Source organism: Lachancea thermotolerans, assembly GCF_000142805.1.
Source record: "Lachancea thermotolerans CBS 6340 chromosome H complete sequence".
Lineage (NCBI taxonomy): Eukaryota > Fungi > Ascomycota > Saccharomycetes > Saccharomycetales > Saccharomycetaceae > Lachancea > Lachancea thermotolerans.
Genome location: NC_013084.1, coordinates 1,246,553 through 1,266,226, shown reverse-complemented (window position 1 = coordinate 1,266,226; position 19,674 = coordinate 1,246,553). Strand labels below are relative to the sequence as shown.

Genomic DNA, 19,674 nt, shown 5'->3' with positions numbered 1-19,674 from the left:
GGCCTCACTGAAGATAAATTTTGAACGCCTGAAAAGTCGAAAAGTATAAAATGCAGAAAAAAAAGAATCAATCCTAGGGACGCGCGTGCGCTTGAATCCCTTTTTCAATACGCGAGGTTCCCTATCCCGCGAGCCTCTATACAATTGTTTAAGATCTATCATTGATTCGAAAACTAACTAATATCGTTTCACGGAGCGGCGCTCTCTCGTCGCTCTACTTGTTACCTACGTAGTATCATGCTACAGACATGTATTCCTGGCATATCTTGTAGCTCAGCCGCTGCCTAACGAGTGGAAGAAGGTCGCCCAGCTGCTTCGGCAGCCCTTCGTCGTCACGGCCCTCACCGGACTTTAGCGCCTCGTACAGCGCTACGCTCTTATCGTCCGTGCTGACCCTGTCAAGCGTTTTGATAATTCTTATTACCATATCCTCGGAGATGGCTGCCGTATCGTCTTTCAGGAATGTCGGGTAGAGAAACTGGGCAACCAGCAGCGAAATGTAGTGCTTGGGCATATAGCGGAATTCCAACAAGCTCACCAGACTCGACAAAGCGCCCTCCCAGTCATGTGCTACTCTTTGCTGGTAGAACTGGTACAAAACTGCGTAAGGAGACAACGTTTGCCTCATAGCGTTTGTCATGACGCTTTCCAAAATCTCGGGTGCCACTTCGGTTTCTGCCTCTCCGCTTACAATCGCGTCGATGATCATATCTTCGAGAGGTGCGCCCTTCATCGCAGACGCCTCGAAGATCATCCAGGAGTAATGTTTCACCCACTCGAACTCTCCTGCCTTGCTAAAGTTAGTCATGGCTTCAATAACGTTGTTTTCGTAGAGCACCTTGTTACCCAATATGCGATAGATCGTCTTCGCCACATCAGGCAGCCTCCACTTGGCACAAAGCGTGAGCAGCCATTCAATGTCGTCGTTATTTTGGAACGGGTAATGCGGCAGTAGTTCCGCAATTGCCAGCCTCTTGGCACTGTCGTTGTCACTGGGCGAGAGGGCAAGTATCCCAATGCCGACCGACCACAAGTTTTTGTCCTCGTAGCAGCAAAGTTCCAGCGCGAACTCATGCATCAGGTAGCATGCCATGCTATTATTCGATGAGAAAAGGTCGCCCTCAAGACCCTCAGAGCCGTTAGAATGTGCCATCAAGGTGCTACTGTTTTCAAGCAGGCCTTTTGCCTCGCATATCGCAGAGTAGAATACAGCCGTGCAGTAGTCAAGGGACTCAAGTATGGGCAGTACTGCATACAGCTTGCCTTGAATAACGTAAACACATGCTTGTTCCCAGTTGTTGCAAACGTCCAGCGGATGCGCTTTCAATGATATTTGCAGATACTCCTCCGTTAATTCTAGTGTGGGGATGTAAAATAACATGAGCCCACAGAATGATTCATACCATGTTCTAGAGTATTGCAAGGTCTTTGATTGATTACCGCTCATCAGCAAAATCATATCAGACACGAAATCCCGCAACTCGGGATCAACATTAGTTGTAGAGTCTACAAAGAACTGGGAAATTTGTAATGCGGTCGCCTTCCACTCCCGAAACGCTTCTCCGAGTTCAAATGGATATTGCTTCAATAGAGAAATTGCATCATTAAGGACATTGAAAGTGATCTCACAGGTGTTTTCGATATCTTTGAGCAAATGGGACCTCTCTAGGACACCAATGGCTTGGTCAAAGAGGCCTCTCAAAAGAAGCTGATTGACCAAGCGCCAAAACAACGGACTCTTGTAAGAAACACTGCCGCTAAATGCCTCCGCAACGGCTTCTTCAGAGGGTTCCCCATCAGCCCTGTTCACCCATTGTGTTAGCTGCTTCAGAACCGCAGAATTGGCCTCCTCGTTGTCATTACCATCGGTAAAATGAAGCGCCCTAGAACAGTTTATGATAGCAAGGCATTCTTCGAGCTCAGCAGCGCGCGCTGGCTTTTGAGTACCCGAAAAAACCTCCAATTCATCAGACATTGCATCTATGGCCATGTTAACAGCTTGTGAGTGCTCCATAGGTGCTGAATGATTAATTAGTCCCATCGTAGGCACAGAGAAGAACCTGTCCTCACCTAAGTTTTTGTATATTTCAAAGCAGGTCATAATATACTGTTTGTAGTTTTCCGTGGTGTCAATACCGTGGAAGTTGGGCGTGTAAAGTTTACTCTCTGATGCGTCTTGACATTTGCCAGAAACGAATCCAAGGGAGCGAGAAAGCACTGGTCCCACACGGAACTGGAGAGCTTTCCCCTCTGCTCTGAAAGAACTCAAAGGCTCTTTAATTGGCTGTTCGCCCTCGAATTGAGTCTCGATTGCGCCACTTACCTCATCAATACCGAAGTTGTCTTCGTCCATGTAGCTCTCATCGTTGATATCCGTAGTTGAATCCTTAAGGAAGTCGAGATTATCAACATCCATAAAAAGATCGCTCTTTTCGCCGAGTATGTTGGCAGTCATGTTCACTGCTAGAGGTCTTCAGTCGTCCCAGTATAAATAGATGATCAAGCCTAATTCTTACATCAACCTCTCTTCTAACTCTCCAGAAGATGTATTTTTCATGGTTTGCACATCTCAAAACACGAACGTCAACATAGCTCATCGGAAAATTTTGAAGCTCTAGAGACTCTAAAATAGTGAATTCGACTAAAGTTAGACGCTATTGAGGGTTCGTTGCGGGTATTTCACAGCAATGACTAGTGGGATTACAGGTGCTGGAGAGCTGTCAAAATTTTTGCGCTCGAAAACCGTCACTATTTCAGATATCTATGATAAGTCGGTCAAGCTGCTAGAAGGAGACATTAAAGTCCACTTTCCCAACAAAGATGTGTTCATACTTGAGCTCATTGTTGATAGGTGGAACGATCAAAGTAATGTGAAGTTTAAGAAAGATTGCCGCATATGGGAACTCTTCAATAAGGCATGGGCGTCAATCAGCTGCGATGAACATCGAAAAAGAATCTTCAAAAACCTAAGGTTTGTGCCTCACTTAGTCTATTCGCTTGAACTTATCGATTGCGACTTTACAGAATTTACAGCTCTTTTGAAGGAAAACTTCCATCTATTGAACGCATGTCTTGCGGTGGAGATGAATCCTGATCAGATGTTCAAGATAGTCGGAGGAGTCCTCAATATAGCTTCCAAGGCACTCAATGCTAATTCCGAGGAGCTGATTGCTGAAACAATAAACCTTACGCATATTCTGAGAAGCCATGAGCGCTCATCTAAGACTTCCAGCTCTTTCTGTGACAACCTTTTACATGGTATTCTGCGCTACAATGCAGGCTTTCCTGAAGCCGAATGCGGGCCGTTCTGCCATGAGTTTACCACACTTGTTGGCCAGTACGTGTTTAGTCCCGAATCAAACACTATTAAGTTACTCACCCAATTTTTCACTACCCAGAATGGGGTCCTTACAGAAGAGATGTTGATAGTCTTGTTTCGCACAGCGGTGAAGTTCCTCTCGAAAAACTATTTGGATCAGCTGGAACAGGTCTTCAGCTTAATTACGCAAACAAGACCTTCTGTGGCAGCTACATTACTACAGGAGCTGTGTACTCTGAAAAAGACTCTCTCTCAAAAATTTCTCGAAAACTTGTTCGATAGCGTTTTCTCTGAGCTCTATGGCCCGAATCAAGACTCTGTTTGGATCCTGATCTGTCAAATTCTCAAACTTGACATCGAAGTTGGCATTATGAACAGTACGAAAATAATGGATGAAATTGCTAAAAGACAAACCAATCCAAACATAACAGCAGTTTGGGAAAGTCTCATAGACTGCTTCTCGAGCGCCAGAGAGTTTCCAAGATTTTTACATCTGTGGGTAAATTATGTCAGCGATCCTAACAAGTCCGACCGGTTTTTAACTGAGAGCGCATTTACATCAAGGATTACAAGTCAAGTCTCTAGCATGTCTTCCACTCAGCTTCGGGAATTTATTACACACCTCCAACAAGTTACCCTGGAAGGTAGTCATTCAGAAGCTGGTGTTTTGAAATTACTCAATGTCATTATTGCTGGATTTTACAGCTTGCCTTACAGCACGCTACCGGAGTTCGAATTGATTCTCTTGAAGGCTCTTGATACCAAAAAAAAGAACATAAAAGAGTTTTGGACATTCGCCTACCATTTCATGAATATATATGACGACATTTTCCCTGAAGAGAAGCTTCAGGAACTTGAAGTCATGATTTCTGCCTCTTTGGAGATGGGAAACTATTCTAGTGATCTATTCTTGGCTGCTTTTAAACTGAGGGAGTTAAAGGAGCTAGATTTGAAAATGGTTACAGACAACTTCATGTCCTTTCTTTCTCAAGCATCCGGCTCTGAGCAACGGCAGCTTTTGAAAGATATTTTGTCCAGATGGAGCACTCTAGTCAACTCTTATTTCGACCACGAAAGTTTGCAGAAAATAGTACGATTGGTGCTTCATGAAAACGCGATAGACCTTCTAGACGACATAATGAGGTCCGATGACTTCTTCGAAGAGGAGCAAATTATTCGTACACTAGTGAATGAAATGTGTGAGCAGATACAAAACAAAGACGTTATTTCTCGTTATGCCAAAATACCAATACAATGCATTTCAAAAGCAAGCAGGATCAAAACCATAGATGCTCTTTGCAAGAAATCAAGCTTCGAATCTGACGAGCCAGTGCTCTTAACCCATTTGCTCTCTAACCCAACATTCAAATCAGAACTGGAAACAAATCCTGATGCTTCACGCAACGTAGTCAAAAACTACAACTTATTTGAGACTAGTAATATCATGTTTGAAAGGGTCTGCAGTAACCACATTTCTCAGATGAATGACTTAGTAAGCGAAGAGTATATTTCCAAGTTGAAGGGCTTCTTGATGGACAGCTTGTCGAAGGAATTTGATCTCGTTTCATGCAAAATGGCGCTCATCTTTTTGAAAGCTACTGGCTTTAATAAAGAAATTTGTGGTAAAATTGAAGACTCTTTGGTGACGGTTTTAGCTGAAAATGCTTTGAGTCCTCAAAATCTTAATCACAGCGAGACCGTAGTTTTGTGGTTGCTTAGGTCTCTCTACGAGATATATCAAAATACAAGCTCAGATGGAGCTAGGCAAACCATTGAAGACTTGACGAAAAAGCTCGCACAAAAAGGTGATCTCCAAAATCTTAACAATGAAATGAAATCGGCAGTTTTCTCGCTCTTCTGCTGCGCATATGATGACTTCCCAGAATACTTGCTTGCTCATTATATTGTTTTGAGAGAAAGTTCGAATAATGTTGCGCTGTATAGTGCAATTGAGGAACTCATCAGACGGACGTCTTCCAATTTTGATAAGTTCAACGCAATCTTTGCCGCTGCAGTGCTATCATTCCAAAGTATTGGAGAAAATACAGCCGACAGCGTTTTGGACATCTATGGTCTAATCATATCGAACATTCACAAAGAGAATGAAAATGGAAGAAACCTGTTCGCAAAGTCAGTTTCAGAACTTTTCACTCAATTGAAGAAAGCCGCTAGGGGAAGCACTAATGTCGTTCTTGGTACCCTGAATGTTATTAGAAACATACTATCGCTGAAACCGTGGCTTTTTAGCCAACATATTACTGAGAGCCTCTTCCCGCTATGTCTTGAGGTCAATCTGCTGCTAATTGAGCCTGGTTCACCACACAATGACGAGATCTTTATTTCCACCTCCCAGCTTATCTCCCATACACTATTGTACCATCGTTACAAGTTTTCTGACAGGCACCATCTCATAATATCGTATTTGTGCGCTTCGCTTGGGTTGTTTTCAACAAACCTAAACTATAATTTATCTCAGGACTCTGCTCGCGCCTACAGCAGACTGGTCACTATCTTTTGTGAGCCCACAAGCGGCGCGAGCAACAGCAAAAACAGAGCTTCATTGAGCTCACAGGTTAGTCAAATAAAGAGGTCATTGAGAAAGCACATTGCAGTGTTTCTATTGAAATACATTAGTCTTGCTGTTAATTCCTCTTTTTCAAACCCTGTTAAAGAGCATTTGACCCCTGGTGTCTACTCTGTTTTTGATATTTTATCGCAGGCAGAGCTGACTTTCACCAATGCTTCTTTAGATACGCCTGGGAGAATTTACTTTAGATCCCTTTACAGCGAGTACAAGAGAACAGGGAAATGGCACGAAGACTGAAGGTATAAGCATCCTATTAAAATACGTTTTGTTTTTATAGAAAACCCCAAATTTCATGTTAGAGGTAATTAACGCGAAGTGACCTTAAAGACAGTTTTTATGGTCTCCCATAGCTTCTGTTCCCACTTCAAATCAAAAGAGTAGAGAGGGCCGTGGAGCTGTCTATGCTTCAGCCTTTGGAATTCCAAGAAGTCTTTTTTTGTAATAAGTCCCTGAACAGATCCCTGAGATTCAACAACTGCCAGCTTACAACCCAGCTTATAAAATATTTGATGCAGAAGCCTGAGAGGCGTCCTGGCCGAAACGGACATTGGTGATTGATTGACCAAGTGGCAAAGGTTAATCGCTTCTGTTTCATTTTCCCACTGCCAATCTTTGGACTCAATGAAATTTACTGGCGTGCTTTTCGGCAGTTGGCTGTCTTGTGCATGCGTTAATTCACTGCTTAAAATGGATGTATTCACATACCCCAAGCAGGCATGGGTTTCACTGTCAATCACCAGAAGCTGCTTCAAGTGGTCGGCGTCACTAACAATGGCCTTCAGTTGGAAAAGTGGCAACGTTTCGGGAACAGAAACAACCCTGCATGTCATAATGTCTTCTGCGCTACATCCTTCTAGACAGTCAATGTCTTGTTTGGTGTTCTCCATTAAGGGAAATCCATTGAAGATGATCATTTGATCGGCTATCCCTCCCTTCGAGCTGAAAAAGCTGTAAATCAAATGCGTTACCGCAACTGCTATCATCAAAGGGATAATATATGAGAATGCGCCCGTCAGTTCAACCATTATGACAACCACGGTTAATGTCAAGTTGGTAATGCCGCTCAGAGTGGCTGCAGCACCCAGAAAAGCGTACGTGCCTGGTGTAATAACAGCGGGACCGGTGATCCACTTTTCGACCAGCAAACTAATCGCACGCCCGAACGTTGCACCAACTGCCATAGATGGGACGAAAATACCTGCGGGAACGCTGCAACCATATGAGACAACTATGAGGAGGGACCTCACCACAGTAGCTATTAGAAGGGCCGCCAGCAACTGTAGAAAAGAGCCGGCGTGAGTCTGAGTATCAAGCTGGCATATGCGGTGGGTCCGGAGAGACTCTCCGTCGCCCGCAACACATTCATGGAACAGAATGCCCATACTCTCTGCCATGTCCAGCCTCAGAAACTCATTAAAGTACGAAACAAGCGCAGTGATGGAGGCAAGAAAAATAACTTCCTGTGTCCGCCAATCCTGCAAGTAAGTCTTGCGAAAATTAACGAAGCGAACGTTCCAGGCACTGATTAGCAGCCCATAAGCGCCGCCGAAAGCGCCCAAAATAAGAAAAATAGGTATTTCCTGGAATTTCCATTGATTATCATAGGTGACTTCAAACATGACGATTTTGCCGTTGCGGAAGGGGTCCATGTACTGCAAAGTCGCCACGGCGCCCAGTGCCACGTAGTAACACTTCCACAGGATGGAGAGGTTGAAATTTGAGCTTGTAGAAATCTCCTCTAAAGCAAATAAAACGCCGCCAATTGGTGCGCCGAAGGCGATTGCGACGCCACCAGCTGCCGAAGCAATTAAGTACTCAGCCTGCTCCGCAAACCGAGTGCCGCGCTTAAGCAGCAGGTTAGTGACGACGAAGCCGCAGCAAGTTGCATAGTGAACCGAGGGACCCTCCTTGCCGACACTGAGACCCGAAGAAATGGCCAGTGGCAGCGCAGTGCTCTTGACAAGCAACGTCGTTAAATTCAAAAACTCGTCCTTGTATTTGAAACCTGATACCCAAACCTTGATCTCCGAAATGCCTGATCCCGTGGCCATCGGCGCCAGATACTGCACCATGAGTGTACTTGCAGTCGCAAAAAGCACCGATAGCAGCAGGAACAGCGAAAAGTCTAAAAACGGGTTGGTACGGTCGATCCAGGTCCCGCCCTCGATGCACTGCAGCTCATCGCGCCGCGAGAGTGGCCCCCGCCCGGTACTGGTTACACTCGCGCAGCAAAAAGACTTGTTCAGGAGCCAATTCCGCGCACAGTGGCCAGATTTCCAGTTGACAAGCGTCTCAGTGACGATCTGGATCGAGCCCGCGACCAGACCCAGCAGAACCGCAATGCACGTGAGCGTGATTATCTCCTGGCATCGGCGCCACGCCAAATCGCGGTACCTGCGCCAGCGCGCGACAGGCGCTCCGGCATCAGTAGCGTTGCCGGCCTCGTTAGCCTGCCTCTCGCCCGCGCGCCGCAGTGGTGTGCTTTCCTGAATCCAGTCTACGGTTTGGAACTGCGCAAAGTTCTTGGTCTCGGGAACTTCCTCAGGCCCGCTGTTGCCCAAATCGTCAACATCCAAAGGTTGAAATGACATCCAGCGCCAATGTTCCGTCTTTAATTGAGTGTTTCGGTTTCGGCTCTTCTCACAGGGTTCACCATCTGTGTAGATACACCTGAATTCTACTGCTCATGACTACGTATAAAGCGATACAATGGGGTTCAGGCGCTACACGATTGAAAATGCCTAAAAGTTGGGCCGAACATATCGCACAATTCGTGGGGAGCTGATGCGGCATTCTCGCCTCAGACTCACGTCCTTAACCTGTCTGTTCTCATCACTTTTGTCTTTCCCGTCGTTGTAGCTTACTTTTTTCAGGAAAATTTTCCATGAAAAATTTCAAAAGTCGAAGCTCATCTCATCTCATCTCGTTCGACTACTCTTCTTATTGTCCATCTTGGCAGACCAGTTTCTCAGAGAATTCAGGCGAGCTTCTACTTTTGCAAGGAACTTGAAGATTTGAAATGTCCGCTACTCCTAACCCTAAGGCTTTCCCTCTGGCTGACGCCGGCTTAACCCAGCAAATTCTGGACGTTGTCCAGCAGGCTTCCAACATGAGACAGTTGAAGAAGGGTGCTAACGAGGCGACCAAGACTCTGAACCGTGGTATCTCCGAGTTCATTATCATGGCTGCGGACTGTGAGCCTATCGAAATCTTGTTGCACTTGCCTTTGTTGTGTGAGGACAAGAACGTTCCATACGTGTTCGTGCCTTCGCGTACTGCTTTGGGACGTGCGTGCGGTGTGTCCAGACCTGTGATCGCCGCTTCGATTACCACCAACGACGCTTCTGCCATCAAGAGCCAGATCTACGCCGTCAAGGACAAGATCGAGACCTTGTTGATCTAAGTTAGCACTGCAGGCCACCGCAGGCTCGAGGTTGACGGATGCACTCACTGCTACTTCCAACCTGACGCACGAGCCAGTGCGCGAGCTAGCGCGCGAGTCGGTGCGTGCAAGCGTGCTGTATATAGTTCGGGCGTTGTGAGCAGCATGCGCTACGTTTAGCAGAATGATTGCTTAGCGTTATATAGTATAAAGTTAACATGCATCTATCTAGTACGCAGAAGCTGCCAGAAGGCGCAGGACATCGTCCCGAGGAGATATGCTAGATCTGCTCTAAAGAACCCTAGGGTGTGCTGTGCGTGCGTTGTGTGAAAAGTGTGCTGAGAGCTCCCTGTATGCAAAATGGAGTGGGGGGCTCGTGTCGAAAGGGCGAAGAGTTGCTCATGCCTATAGTGCCTACAGTATCCTGCTTCGTAACAAAACTCAACAGGTAACATCCACCATCAGAGGTGCTGAGAAGGCAGAGGGGCTTGAAAATTTCGTGAAGCTGCTCACATGGCCTGTTGAGGGCCGAGGCCCAACTGGATGTGGCCGAACTCCCCACCGGTTCGAGTTTTGTGACTTGATGTGGGAGCCTAAAACTTGCCTCGTCGCTGGCCTCGCATGGCTCACCAGGAAGCCCATTCTCGACCTCGTAAACAACGTGAACCTCATTTAGGTGGTCAACCGCAGTCACGAAGTTCACTCCCTGCTCTTTGTCAAAACTCACACAGGCCGCTGCAAGAAATTGCAGCTCTTGCAGCGGCTTTAAAAGCTTGTAATATTCGGAAAGCCGCAAGTGCTTAGTCCTCACTCCCTGGAGATTCGCACTAATAGTTCCAGCTGCCATCCGAGTCACTACATCAACCTGGAGCTCGAACTGCTGAATGCCTTTGAATGTATTAAAAACGCCGAGCGATTCTCTTTGGCCAGCCATATCAGCTTTGCGCTTCTTGACATCGCCAACACGAAGCGGTGGCACTGCTGCCAACGACGGAAGCTCAAAACAGCCTCTTGTATGTCCGTCCAGTTCTAGAGGCTCTGAAATCTTCTTTATATTGAAGGAGTTTTCTTTTACGGAGTAGTCCAGCTGCAGCGCTTGCAAAAACTCGCCTACTGCGAATACAATGCGATTGGAATAACTAAACAGTGTATCAATGGAAAACGATAGCTTGAACTTTAGTTGCAATTCAATCTCACCAGTAATCTCATCTAACGTGAACAACAAGAGATTGTTGTCCATATCTTCCTCGGCCGTTTCAAAGTTCAGAGAGACGAGGAGACACTTTCCGAAGACCAGTTGCTTCGCGAAGGTTGTCTCTGTGTCAATATACTTTCCACACAAAACACGCTTTTGGAATGGCACTGGTATCAAATCTGAAATAATCGCTTGTGGATATTGCCGGGAGATATCGAAGGTGGACGCTAGCTTTCCTGTAACAATGTCATAAACTTGAAGCTCTGTTCTGTATATCGCTTTTTCTCTAAACTCATCAAAACATGATGACAAGGCGCTAACAATGACATACCTGCGGGAACTTGGAAGTGATGTATGCTTCGTGAAAAGATGCGATTCACACACAATGGATTTTTTTACCAATTTTAACTGCGCAGAAGTTAGGTTGCTGACATCAATATGGTAAATGTCTTGATTTGCGGCAACAACGAGCAGCCTCGACGAGGAAACAGGTTTTATGCGCTTTGCTCGTATGGGCAATGCAACTTCCGCCGCAGTAACACCGTCTTGATGGATGTGGGACAAAAATGCGCTTTCAGTACATGAGATGAAAAAGCGGTCAGTTTCCGGAAAGTCGACAAGCGCCAACTTGTGGTCGCATGTCTTGAAATTAGCGACTCTTACTCCATTAAGGTTGTAGATGTGCACATTCCCTGAGACATCAGAAAATACCACACTTGTGCAGTGTTCGTTAGCCTTGATTAAGCAGTCTGACACTCTAGACATGCCCTCGAGTGAAACTTGCACTGCCCCTGACCGAGAAATCCAAAGCGATTTAGCGTCCCAGGCCACGACTGACAGCGTTGTTCCATCTAATAACTTGGCAGCGGAAGCAATATACTTAACAGTTGCGGCGTCTTCAAAGTTCGGTATCCTGGCCTTAATCTCCGAGAAGGACCAGCTCACGGAGCCATCACGCCTAACAAACATGAGCTCTCCTGTGTCCGATCCCGCGACAGGTGCTATTATGATTTCCCCGGTTTTTCCGGTGAGTACGCTGCCGTCGGGTGCTACAAAGAGGACGTCTCCATCGGTATCAACAAGCCCCATGTTGCTGAAAAGACAGCCATCAGTTTCAGTCCAAAAAGGGCCATTGTTTGTGACCCATATGTTCTCGATCCCAGATGTTTCGACACGCATGACAAATTCGAGCTGCATTTCCTCTTCGAATCCAAGCTGGCTAGAATCGAGAAACCCGCGACAACCGGATGATCCTCCCGAAACAAGAAGCTGCGGAAAGCTGTTTTGACCACCTGTTAAAGTAGCATTTAATGAAGACGCACTTTGGTAGGAAATTTCCGCAACAATCTTACAGCTTTCCAGGTCCAAGAGCAACACACCTGCGGTGTTGGTTGAAACAAGAAAAATCGAGCCCTTTAAATGCACGAATTGCTCAATTATATCTTTTTGGTTTAGCTCGAGTTGCGGAATACGCAATGATCTAAAGCTCGGGCTGACTGTGTTCGACAGAGCAGGTCCGCTTGTCACATTCGGTGTCGATGTCGTGGCTTCTGAAGGCTTATCAAGTCTAAAAATCTTGCCGTGGTTGGTACATCCATAAAAAGTGGGCCTTTCCTGAATGAAATGGCGGCTAGCACTGAAAACGCGAGCATCTGCAGTATCAAGGTTAGGGCAGGGCCCGTCAAGGTATTTCAGAAGATCCTGATGGGGTTTCCTGGAATCATACAAGCGCGCGCTCTCCACTATCAAGGTGCGCTGCGGGGTGAAGCAAGCAAAACCGAGACCCGCACTCGCAGCCAGGGAAACCTCACATGAAGGGGTCAGCTCTAGCCCATCCGTCACAAAAGCCAGCTGCCATTTATTGCGCAAGAGATCAAGTTCATCCCAAAGCTCCAACCGGAGCGGGCTGGCCGGGTGCGACTGAGAAACGGCACAGATGTTGCAGACCTCTTGAAGTTCGTCAGCGAGGTTCCAAAGGAACTCCAAAGCGACGATCGGGTATGAAGACTCGAAAAGAGCACTGCGCCGCGGCTTGGACCTCGTGAACTTCAATCCCTGCGACCCCGTCTGATAATCAACCTTCACCACTGAGAGACGGTCCCAGGACACGAACATGCGATTGAACTTTTCATCTACAGCCACCAATGGCGGCTTCTCGGGCGGTTCGCCTTCAAAAGCCCGGAAACTATCCAGTACTTCCAACTTTTCGTTCCTTGCTTCGATTACGCCTGATTCGTAGAACACCAAGGCGAATGACCGCTTCAAAACCAAGTCCTGGCACGTACATGCCGCCAAAACATGGCCATTGAGGTTGGCAGTTACCGCTGGCACTCTCTCAGGCACCGGAAACCCATGAACCTCTACCTTGTTACTTTTCACCACTACTAGTTGGTTTTCCCTCACTAAAAAGGCTGTAACGAACTTTTCCGGAGCACGAATCTCGTTAAGCACAAGGCTCGGATCCAAACCCGGGACTTCCAGACCATTGATCATGCCCGCTGAAAATGGGTCATCCGAATCCTCAATCTTTTGAGATAGCGCCCTTCCCTTACCCTATTCCTGTGCTCATCGCGAGATTTCGAAGGCTTCGTTGCCAAGATCATCTAGATCAATCATCACATGATACGTTCTATAGTTAGAATGTTTAATCAGAATAAAGGGCTGTCATAGATATACAAACGCGACATCTTATGTCTTCAGCAGAAAGTAAGCTTATAGATCGGTCTTATCCTTACAGTCATCAGTACTTACTGATTATAGGATCCAAATCATAGTTTCAAGGTTCAGGCTCGGACCAAAAAGTTCGGCGCCGAATTCTGTGACGTACAGCATTTTGTGACGCCCCGAGACACAACGAGAGACCGCGGCAAAAGAAGAGCAAACACCATTAGAAAGCGCCAAGGATCATAAGAAGAGCTTAAAGATGGTGAGCATTTCAATTCTTAAGGGCAAAAAAAAGGGGACGGAGCGCCCAATTGAAGTGACGCACCACAGTTATGCAGGGGGAAGGCATGAAAAGACCAAAAGGGGAACAGCTGGAGTGAAAGAGGTACTAACGACCTGTAGTTGCTGTGGAACCCCACTGCGGCATCCGGAGGTGGTGAAGAAGATAAAATGCGTCAAATGTCACTGCACTCTCGAGTTGTCGCTTAGGACTGCGCAGACGCCTGTTCAAGCAGCGATTACACCAACTACTTTGACACCGCAAGATTTCTGGGATGTCTCCAGCGCCTGCGTGCTGCAATATACAAATGAACCACGGCACGGGACACTGGATGTGGATAGCAAGCATGGGATATTCGTTCCCATCGAGGATTTCATCCAGCGGCTCTTCGCAAATGTCTCAAGCCTGAACGCGTTTTGTACAAACGGTACCAAGGAGCTGGATTTTAAATGCATTGGCAGGTTTTATAAAAGGATTATCGAGCTCCCTACGAGTAGACCTCTCTATAAACTATTGATTGAGAGCAACGAGCGCCTGAAAAGGCCACATGTGCGCCTATCGCCAGACGCAGAGCCGACCTCAATGTTCAGTCAGCTCTACTGGGTTTTGATGATTTTCGAGAACCCGCTGCTCAAGAACTGCCTTTTGTTTTCCGCTAATGGAGAACATTCGCACTTCCTGACGCCCCAAATACGTGCAATTCTCTACGAGATTATGAAACGCTGTGTGGGGTACTTGGCCATGGTGAATTCAGCCACGGGGAAGGACTTTGTTTCTCACCTCCAAAGATTAAGCATCGTGCATTTTGGATCCCATGTTGACTTGATTAATCTCTACGTCACGTTCCACTTCTCCAGGATCCTCAACAAGAGAGCAAAGTCTGCTGCCTGCTTGGATAGTCCAGGTCTTGATGAGTTTTGCTCCAACCTGAAGCTGAACCCCGAGAACTCAGGCAACGATTTCGAGACTATACCTCAAATGGTGAGCAAACTTTGGAGGAGAGAGGACAGCCGCGGGGTTGAGCTGCCCTCTTCTTTTAAATTTCATGTGGCAGAGTACGGTAACGATTGGCACGTTAAAACGGCAGCAAAGCTTGCGTTCTTTTATTTCGTTGCAAACCAGTGCAAAAAAAAGTGCCCTGTGTCGCGCTTTTACAATTCTCTGTTGGATTACTTGGACCATAAGAAGGACTTTGAGCAGTGGAGGGCCCGGCAAAAATTGCGCTCCCCTTCTTCTTCGCCTCTGTCCACGAGCATGTTTGAGGACATCCTGATGCCTCACTACTTCGGCCCCTCCAGAAGACCAGAGACTGACTTTACCATGTGCCAACATGCCTACTTACTGTCATTGGGCACCAAAATTTTGGTGATGGAGTACGAGACACGAAAAACCATGGAGTACAATGCAGAACAAGCGTTTCTAAAGGCTCTGGATAAAAAACAAGTGATTGATGTGTATTTTAGAATGAGAGTCCGCCGCGACTACGTTTCCCAGGATTCGCTGCGCTGCATAGAAACACATCACGCAGACTTAAAAAAGTCCTTGAGGGTCGAATTTGTAAACGAACCTGGTATTGATGCCGGAGGCCTCCGAAAAGAATGGTTTTTGCTGCTGACCCGCGAGCTATTCAATCCTAGTAGTGGTCTTTTCATAGTAGTGGAAGAAAGCCGATTTTCGTGGTTCAACATGGCTTACAAGGACGTGGATTTTGGACCGGAAAACGCAGAAAAGCTCTACTATCTGTTTGGGATTGTACTAGGACTTGCTATCTACAATGGTACCATCTTAGACCTCTGCTTTCCGATGGCTCTCTACAAAAAGCTTTGCGGAGAGCCGCTCAATGAAAGGGATTTTTTGGAACTTTATCCAACAACAGGGAAGAACCTGATCAAAATGATGGAGTATGATGGGGACGATTTTGAGGACGTCTTCTGTCTCAACTTTGAGATCACGTATTCAAACACATGGGCCACACGCATCCACAGACAAGAGCTCTGTGACGGTGGCGCCAAAAGGCATGTCACACGCGAGAATCGTAGCGAATATGTAAGGCTTTGGATGGACTTCCACATGAACAGAGCTATCAAAAGCAGCTTCGCAGTTTTCTTGAATGGGTTTCGGCGGGTTGTAGAGAGCGATGCGTTTAAACTCTTCACGTCTGAGGAGCTGGAGCAGCTGCTGTGCGGCAGCCACGACAGAGACATAGACGTCAACGTCCTCAAGAGCGTGGCAAAATACGGCGCCAGCATCACAGCAGAGTCAAGAATAGTGAGATGGTTTTGGGATACATTCCAAGATTTCAACTTTGAACAGAAATGTAAGTTGCTCGAGTTTGTTACCGCGTCAGATCGTATTCCTGCTACAGGTATCTCGACCATCCCCTTCAAGATAAGCAAGCTGGGCGGTGACTCCGAAAAATTACCACTCGTGCATACCTGCTTCAACGAAATCTGCCTGTATGACTACAACTCCCAGCCCAAACTTCGGCACAAGCTGATCCTTGCCATGAACGAATCCGAGGGCTACGCATTCAGATGACCGGCAAGCTGCAGATCATTTTATCCTTAACAGACGCTTGTACTGAATTTTGAACGAGTAGCGAAGTCATCACACGCGGTTACGAGCATGATGATCCTTACTCAAGGCCAATGATCAAAAGGCAACTCCCACCGCGCCTGCGGTTCTCTGATCATCCTAAAATGCTCGAGGCCGAGGCCACGGTGTGGCTGAACGCACCATTCGTACATTTTTCGCGCTAGGCTCGAGCTAAAAGCCAGCAAAGCCAGCAAAACCTGATTCATCAAAACCTTGGAAGACAAGTGTTACAGCAACCGCAGCTTGCTGGACAAACTCGAATGCCTATCGCACTTACTCGTTAGCATTTGTCATTTACTATGTATTTCATGGTCACAACATACGAACCAATGATATGTCCCAAAAATTTTTACGCAGTTTTCGGTCTCTGTAACAATTGAAGAAAGTTCAGTTATTGAAGAATAATTGAAGCTGACCCTCACTCACAGCGTCAAGGATATTAATCGAGTTAGCATTTATAGCTTGGATTAAATCAGGTCCGATAACAGTGGAATACAGCTGACGAATGTTGGGGCTAAGAACGTCTTTGAAGGGCTCTCTAAGAGCGCTGAACAAGCAGTCGAGACTGATGTCGTCGTCGGCAGTTGCGGCCAAGTCTACATACAGAACGCCGGACTTCGGAGATTATTTGAAGGAGAAGAACGACGCTGACAAGAGCAGATCGTACGCGTACTTCATGGTCGGTTCCCTAGGACTGTTGTCGTCCGTGGGCGCCAAGTCCACCGTGGAGACCTTCATCTCCACGATGTCGGCATCCGCCGATGTGCTGGCCATGGCCAAGGTTGAGGTGAACCTGGCCGCGATCCCTGAGGGTAAGAACGTCGTGGTTAAGTGGCAAGGTAAGCCGGTTTTCATCAGACACAGGACGCAGGGCGAAATTGACGAAGCCAACGCTGTCGACATGTCTGCCTTGAAGGACCCTCAAACCGACTCTGACAGAGTCAAGAACCCAGAGTGGCTGGTCATGTTGGGAATCTGCACACACTTGGGTTGTGTCCCTATCGGTGAGGCTGGTGACTTTGGCGGTTGGTTCTGCCCTTGCCACGGTTCTCACTACGACATTTCTGGTAGAATCAGAAAGGGTCCAGCCCCATTGAACTTGGAGATCCCCGAGTACGAGTTCGATGACACTAAGCTGATTGTCGGTTAGACGCTATCCCCATGACTCTCTGATTTTAAGAGCATTTCCGCGTTCATTTCCACCACAATGCGCATTTCACGTTCCAACATCATCATTATTCTCCTGCCTTCTTTTTTATTTATTAAGTGAACCAACTATGGAAGGATGAACATATTCTACTGAGATTACACCGAAGGATATTTGCCAAACCCGTCACGAATCCAATGACTGCATCACCAAATCGCGGTCCGCAAAAATGCAGTTCAACGACTAAAAATTCTTATATAACCCTGTTATTTATAATCAATTCATGATATCGAGGATACAATCCTTCATACAGATATGGCTTTTATATATTTATTTAGCTACGCGTAGTATATTAACCTTCACTACGATCAGGCGATGCACTTCACTTGTGTCGTTTTCAAGTGCATCTTCTTACAGCTGCCGGAAATTTTCAAGATCGTCAGGAACTGGAGGATAAGGCGTGTCACCACATTGTTTTAGAAGGTGCTCGGCCTCTGCAATTACACGTTCATATTGAGGGGATCCTGCCGTTGAAACACATCCGCGTGTGTGGGGAGAGTAGACCATGTTCAAAGCCTTTTTCCAAAGTCTAGTTAATAGAGAACATGTTTCAGCCTCGGGCATATTAGCATACTTATGAAGCAAGTCAACGGCATATTGCGGTAAGTTCTGGGGCCTGTAATCCTTATAATACCTCATCCTCCAGTAAACTGACCAATGCAATTCCGCTTCCGGAGGAAGTTCCCTACTTTTTCCAAGGTTGGGCACGTAAGCGTTCTTCCACTTACAATCCGGCCCTTGCACCCTCCGTTTTAGTGGAACAAGCTCCATGATCCACCAGAACATGACAAAAAGAGCTGACTGGTCCCCCCTTCCAGCGTGACTGGGACGCTCTGATTTGAACGAAACCTGACTTTGTGCGCTGTCGGGGCTGAATTTGTTGCCTGTAAAGTCGCATGACTTATACAACATCTCTGCGCATCTCCTCTTATAACAGAAGCCAACTTGGAACGCCCATGCAATCCTCAATACGAAGGACAATGTCACCTGAAGCAGTAACAACGGCCTGCCTGAAATCCCGATTTTATCCTCAGAAAGGACTGAACTCTTGGCGGTCCCTCTACTTTCAAAGCTTAATATGTCGTGCGAGTACGCTTCAAAACTTTCCCTGGCGGGGTACTTTGCAGCAAAGCTTTTTATGCTATTCTTTTTGAAAAGAACTCCATTGCTTATTGCCTCCGCAAGCATCCATCTCATTGGAATGTGAGAAAGAAACTGTTTGGTTTCATAATCGGGAATCCAACCCCCTCCAACATCAGAGTGGTCTCCAGGAAACCATTTCTCGATAATATCTGGAGATGTCGCTGGTGAACCAAAAAAATGCTCCAATTTATTCTGAGCTAGCGTACTCCCTCCTTTATGCCACCAGCGGCCCAGAATTACAGACTTTAACCAGGTTTGAAGTTCTGTCACAGAAAACCTTTCCAATAATGGAATCGATTCTGGGGTCGGACACGGCTCACGACTGCCCGAAACAAAGGTCGTTGCGTCTTGAAGGCCGCCTGCACTTTGAAGATTACTTTCTCTGGTTACGGAGGTTATATTCACAGCGTCTGCCTCTTCTGGTTTTGAAAGAGTGCCATTGGTGTTCCTCCAAATTTCGGGGACGTTTCCTGAATGTCCTCTCCTCGAAGCTACGCTTTGCTGCTTGAACTTACCTCTCCTCTCATCTAGGCTAACGGCATGCCTAACGTGCTGAACTATCGTACTACGTGCAGCATACGGAAAAAGTCTATCACGTATTAGGCCAATGGAGTTAACTGAGTCAAACAGACCCTGAAAGTGAATTTCCACATCGTAATTTCGAGAAAAAGTCTTTTTGAATTCGTCTGCAAGAGTTGTTGTATAATCGGGCTGGCTGGGCTGGGCTGCATACTCCCATGCTTCATAGATTTTCCAAGCCGTGTTTATTATGTCTTCAAGGCCCTCATTTAGCAGCCCAACTCTCTCAATCATTCCCGCTAAGATTCTCGCAATGAAAGCGCCTCTGCTGAACCCGAACATAAAAATCTTGTCGTTAGGTCTGTAATACCGCATAAGAAATAAATAAGCAGAACAAACATGCTGGTCTAACGTAAAAGCCACCACTGAATCCAAGAGATTACTCAGCTTAGAAGGCGTGATTCTATTTCCGTTATCCAGTCTTCTTTCAAAACTCATCGAGGTTCCAATTCCGGGTTGGTAATAACACAACTGAGTACTCTCATCGCTGTTATCCAACATTCGGTAGATCTTTAGAACGCTGGTAAACGGTTTCGGGCCAAAATTCCCATCTGTACCATCAAAGCAAAGCACAATGTTTCGGGGCTTTCGAGCTTCCGCAAGTTGGCAACGTTCCGAACTTTGTTGTCTTCTGGGCATTGCTTTCATTTCATGGGGCGAAGCTGAGGTGGACATGAAGCTATTAATGAGTTCACTTTTAGCTTTAGTAGTAAACTGGGCAAG

The 19,674-nt window shown here is 46.5% G+C and overlaps 8 protein-coding genes across 8 annotated transcripts; 4 read left to right on the top strand and 4 right to left on the bottom strand.

The window, feature by feature from the left end:
- Positions 1-235: 235 nt before the first annotated feature.
- NUP85 (Nup85p) lies at positions 236-2,455 on the bottom strand (the record flags this gene model as incomplete). Its single annotated transcript, XM_002556439.1, has 1 exon — positions 236-2,455. One exon carries the CDS (start codon positions 2,453-2,455, stop codon positions 236-238), a length of 2,220 nt encoding a protein of 739 aa, XP_002556485.1.
- A 232-nt stretch (positions 2,456-2,687) lies between these two features.
- Positions 2,688-6,143, top strand: URB2 (ribosome biogenesis protein URB2; the record flags this gene model as incomplete). The annotated part of the gene is made up of 1 exon (XM_002556438.1): positions 2,688-6,143. The coding sequence occupies one exon, from the start codon at positions 2,688-2,690 to the stop codon at positions 6,141-6,143; it is 3,456 nt and encodes a 1,151-aa protein (XP_002556484.1).
- A 68-nt stretch (positions 6,144-6,211) lies between these two features.
- On the bottom strand, positions 6,212-8,497 carry GEF1 (Gef1p; the record flags this gene model as incomplete). Its single annotated transcript, XM_002556437.1, has 1 exon — positions 6,212-8,497. The coding sequence occupies one exon, from the start codon at positions 8,495-8,497 to the stop codon at positions 6,212-6,214; it is 2,286 nt and encodes a 761-aa protein (XP_002556483.1).
- Positions 8,498-8,925: 428 nt separating this feature from the next.
- Positions 8,926-9,309, top strand: SNU13 (RNA binding protein SNU13; the record flags this gene model as incomplete). Its single annotated transcript, XM_002556436.1, has 1 exon — positions 8,926-9,309. One exon carries the CDS (start codon positions 8,926-8,928, stop codon positions 9,307-9,309), a length of 384 nt encoding a protein of 127 aa, XP_002556482.1.
- Positions 9,310-9,589: 280 nt separating this feature from the next.
- On the bottom strand, positions 9,590-12,976 carry MLO127 (Mlo127p; the record flags this gene model as incomplete). Its single annotated transcript, XM_002556435.1, has 1 exon — positions 9,590-12,976. One exon carries the CDS (start codon positions 12,974-12,976, stop codon positions 9,590-9,592), a length of 3,387 nt encoding a protein of 1,128 aa, XP_002556481.1.
- Positions 12,977-13,406: 430 nt separating this feature from the next.
- Positions 13,407-15,965, top strand: HUL4 (putative E3 ubiquitin-protein ligase HUL4; the record flags this gene model as incomplete). The annotated part of the gene is made up of 1 exon (XM_002556434.1): positions 13,407-15,965. One exon carries the CDS (start codon positions 13,407-13,409, stop codon positions 15,963-15,965), a length of 2,559 nt encoding a protein of 852 aa, XP_002556480.1.
- A 562-nt stretch (positions 15,966-16,527) lies between these two features.
- Positions 16,528-17,172, top strand: RIP1 (ubiquinol--cytochrome-c reductase catalytic subunit RIP1; the record flags this gene model as incomplete). The annotated part of the gene is made up of 1 exon (XM_002556433.1): positions 16,528-17,172. The coding sequence occupies one exon, from the start codon at positions 16,528-16,530 to the stop codon at positions 17,170-17,172; it is 645 nt and encodes a 214-aa protein (XP_002556479.1).
- A 408-nt stretch (positions 17,173-17,580) lies between these two features.
- Positions 17,581-19,626, bottom strand: KLTH0H14322g (uncharacterized protein; the record flags this gene model as incomplete). Its single annotated transcript, XM_002556432.1, has 1 exon — positions 17,581-19,626. The coding sequence occupies one exon, from the start codon at positions 19,624-19,626 to the stop codon at positions 17,581-17,583; it is 2,046 nt and encodes a 681-aa protein (XP_002556478.1).
- Between the last annotated feature and the right edge of the window lie 48 nt (positions 19,627-19,674).